This window comes from Asparagus officinalis, chromosome 5 (assembly GCF_001876935.1).
Source record: "Asparagus officinalis chromosome 5, Aspof.V1, whole genome shotgun sequence".
Classification (NCBI taxonomy): domain Eukaryota; kingdom Viridiplantae; phylum Streptophyta; class Magnoliopsida; order Asparagales; family Asparagaceae; genus Asparagus; species Asparagus officinalis.
The window spans coordinates 104,293,076-104,297,107 of NC_033798.1; the positions used below are offsets into that span (position 1 = coordinate 104,293,076).

The following is a 4,032-nucleotide window of genomic DNA, read 5'->3' on the forward strand; positions in this document are numbered from 1 at the left end:
GCCCACCCTTTTTCAAGGTAGATAGATTCTTGCTCCAAAACATGCTCCCCTCATGTTACAGACGTTGTTAATAATGTGACCTCTCATTCAATAGTACATGACCTCTAAATTCAACACCACCCATTTACTTTGTATGACACCCTTCATAAAGGCAGCACTCTGAATCCCTCACATGCCACTCTGTATCCAATCATTTAACTATTAATGTCACATATACACATTAAAAAACGAATCCGATGTTTAATCATTTTATAATCACAATTTGGTGTTTTATATTAAAATAGCCATAACATGTACATCACCGGGAGAATTCTGGATGAAAACTCAGGCTCGCTCAATCTCTTGATAGCTCATTTAACAAAAATATTTTCTCATCAGTATGGTTTCTCTCCCACATAATTGCCTGGAGGATCATAGTTACAAACAACAAACTCCCCTTTTCCCCCTTTACAATTAACCATCGCACATCCAAGCCTCTTAGTCCGGCTCCATACGATCTGAGTATAATGCCCGCATTCATCTCCTCGAGCACAAGAATTAGTCCTATAACGGTACCATCTCCGCTCCTCGGCCCATTGGGCCACGGCTTGGGCGGGGCTCCAGCCAGATCCGCTCCCCCAAAAGATGTCTCACCGTATGGGCCGTTGGAATGGGCCAGTGCACAGTCCCGCTGGCGCTTTCGCGCGTACTGTTGGGCGTAACGGGCTAGTCTTGGGTCCCATGACAACGGAGGAAGCCCGATAGAGGCCCGGATCGCGTTATGCGGGCGCAAAAATTGGGCCGGCAAGTTGGATTTTGAGGGAGGACGTCGTCTCGCATTCGTTTGGGGGAGGGTGAGGGCGAATAATAGTAAGAGGAGGAGAGGCTTGATGAGCATCGTCTTGATTTTGCGTCTATTTTTTTTTTTTGAGTTTGTGATCTGAGTGTAGTTCGTGTGTTTATATATGAAGAGTTAGTTTGGGGTTGTTGGAGGAGAGTTATTATTATTATTATTATTTGTAGCTTTGCGGGTGGCAACCATGTTCGATAATGATGATGGCAACTTTAGATTTGGTAGGGTTAAATTTGGAACTGTTAATGTTGGGTAATGATTGATTGATACTTGAATGGTGGAGGTTTGATAAATTTGACTGGGGGAATCTAATCGCGTGCCAGCTTGTGGGGTTGAATTTTCGACTACAGGTGACTATTTTCTTCCTTTTGTTGAACTTTTTTTCCCCTTTTCTTTTCTTGTTGAGTAACAAGGCTGTTGTAGCTTAAGACCTTTGGACTTTAGATAGGATGATTGCGGAGCAAATTTGTTAAAACACATGGATACACATCACGTCAGAAGAATAATGAGACGAGATGCCTTTCCTCTTTCTTTTCCACCCGTAAAGTTGATACCTTACCTTTCTTTTTCCCTTTTCCACTCCGACCAATTTATATTGAAGTTTTTTTTTAAAAAAAACTTTTTTGCTAAATAATTAGTAAAACCGATCGTTTTGCTAATTATTTAGCAAAAACGACATCTTTTTCGCCAACAAGAGGTCGGTTTTAAAAAACAGTCGATTCAAAACATACGGGACTACTAGTCACGTATGCTTAGTCGCCATTAATTGGCGACTAATCACGCCACAAAAATCTTCTGTACTACTAGTCCCGTAGATTTTGATCTCACTTAAGCCCACCAAAAGCAGACGAGAGCAAATCTCCCCCACAAATTTCCCCAAATCATGTCGGTTCCCAACCAAACCATTCCAAACTGACAAGAATCTCTCCTCCATAGCATTTCTAGCCTTGTTCGCGGTCCTAAAAGGATCAGTCGCCGCCAAAAAGGAAACCTTCGGCAATCTGAAAGGGATTTCGAGGCAAAAAAATGAGCAAATTGAGCTGGAAAAGGATGGACTTGATGACGAACCCAGCGATTGAGAACAGGAGTGACAGGACCTCCGGGGTTTCATCTCTTGGAACATCGGTCGATTGACTAGCTGGCGCCACCGAGGGACGCGAGAGTTGCGACGACGGGTCGTGCCGTGATCGGTGGAGGATCTTGCTGCGGCTGTTGGAGGTGGAGGAGAGAGGGAGGGGAAGGGGGAGGGGGGTCAAGGGAGAGGGCTTTGATGAGCTCGGGTGAACCTAGGGTTTCTCCTTGTCCTTCTTCTTCTTCTTCTTACGGGTTTCGAAGGAGTCCAGGGCATCAAAGAAGAGATCGGAGTTGGGGTCAGTTGGATCCATACAAAGAAGGAAGAGAGAGAGAGAGAGAGAGAGAGATAGAGAAGCACGTATACTATAGTCTTGAGAGGCATGCAAAACACATGAGTCTCATGAGTCTGGGTCATGAGCATTTAGTTTTGATTTCAATTTGAAGCGCGTATACTATAGTCTTGAGAGGCATGCAAAACTCATGAGTCTGGGTCATGAGCATTCGGTTTTGAGTTCAATTTGCTAGGCGTCGGCTGAAGTAGGACAAAAATCTACAGGACTAGTAGCCCCGTAGATTTTTGTGGCGTGATTAGTTGCCAATTAATGGCGACTAAACATACGGGATTAGTAGTCCTGTATGTTTCGAATCGGCTGTTTTTCAAAACCGACATCTTTTTGGTCTGTTGGCCAAAAAGATGTCGTTTTTGTTAAATAATTAGCAAAACCGTCGGTTTTTCTAATTATTTAGCAAAAATGTTTTTTTTTTAAAAAAAACTCCAATTTATATTCCATCTTGTGAACCACATAATGCTCCCATTTGCAGTTGGGCATGGGATCCAACCCAATGCAAATTCAATCCAGTAAGGACCCTTAGCCTAATTGGATCCGGTCAAATTGACAATCAAACCCGATTAGAGGAACATTGCTCAATTCTTTTAGGACTGAGAATTGTGTTGCGTATGATCTTTCTACAAACCTAATTACTGAAACATGTTGCAAAGGAACTAAAAAAGAGTAGCTGGCTGATTCAAATTAACAAGCATGGAGCAAGTCTATCACGTCTGCTGCACATTTTTTCCCCTTTCAATCCAAGCTTGTAGGTTTGACGGTTATAGGAGTAAAGAAGGGATTCACATGTTCCTTGTTCCCAATTGCCAATTTAATTGAATTAATTGAATCCACTTGGCCATTATTTCATCGCCATCTTTGAGTTATTCCCAATTGTGAATTCCAAGTGGCTGATACCCGGTTGCTTGAGGCTAATACTGTTGGGAGAGTCGGGACTTATGTAGAGTCAATAGACTTTAAATAAAGAATAGGAATTTTACCAAAAAGATATAGCTACTAGGCATTTGATTCCAACTTTTATTTTAAACTCGTCATTTTTTATCCTATCTAATGTGAGACTATACTCGCATATCAATAACTTTTACTTTTGCATTATATCACTTGGGCAAATTAGATCATGCACCATGCATTCAACATATAGATAGAAAGATTTTTTTTTTTTATAAAATTACTTGGACCATAACCTTCATGGGCTAATCAGACCATGCACCATGCATAACCTTAACTCTATGGCCATTTGTTTTGGGAAAGATCAGGTCTAATTTAGAGTTAACGGGTTTTAAATAGAGCCTAGGAACTATAGCTACTAGGTATTGGTCCCAACTCCTATTATAAACCTATCATTTTTTACAATGATATTCAATGTTGGAGTATACTCAAATATTAATGATATCAACAAATCCACATTAAGCCCAAAGAATCAGCCCATCAGAGGTAGTCCGGCCGGGCCCTTAGGCCTGACCTTTTTTTAACCTCAACATTTAACAAATGCATACAAATTATAAATAAACTTACAATAAGGTCACAAGCAGATACTAAAGAGGGTCACAAATAATTATAACAGGAAATTATTTATGGATAAATAGATAAAAAAATCACAATTGTAATTAAATTGTAGGTAAGTATTACAAAATTGAAAAAAATCTCACTGTTTAAACTATTTGAAAACAAATTTGTTCTCTGTTGGTGTCTGTTGATGTCAGTTATCAAACAAGGGGGTTTATGTCAGAGTTGAGTGTTTGGGGTCCTCAAACTCCTTCAGATGACTAGTTACAGAGC

The 4,032-nt window shown here is 40.6% G+C and overlaps 1 protein-coding gene across 1 annotated transcript; it reads right to left on the reverse strand.

Annotated features, from left to right (window-relative positions):
- LOC109840476 (pathogenesis-related protein PR-1-like) lies at positions 221–2,039 on the reverse strand. Its single transcript, XM_020409144.1, is given in 2 exon segments — positions 221–628; positions 631–2,039. Coding segments are annotated over 2 exon segments (501 nt in total). The 5' UTR covers positions 878–2,039; the 3' UTR covers positions 221–374.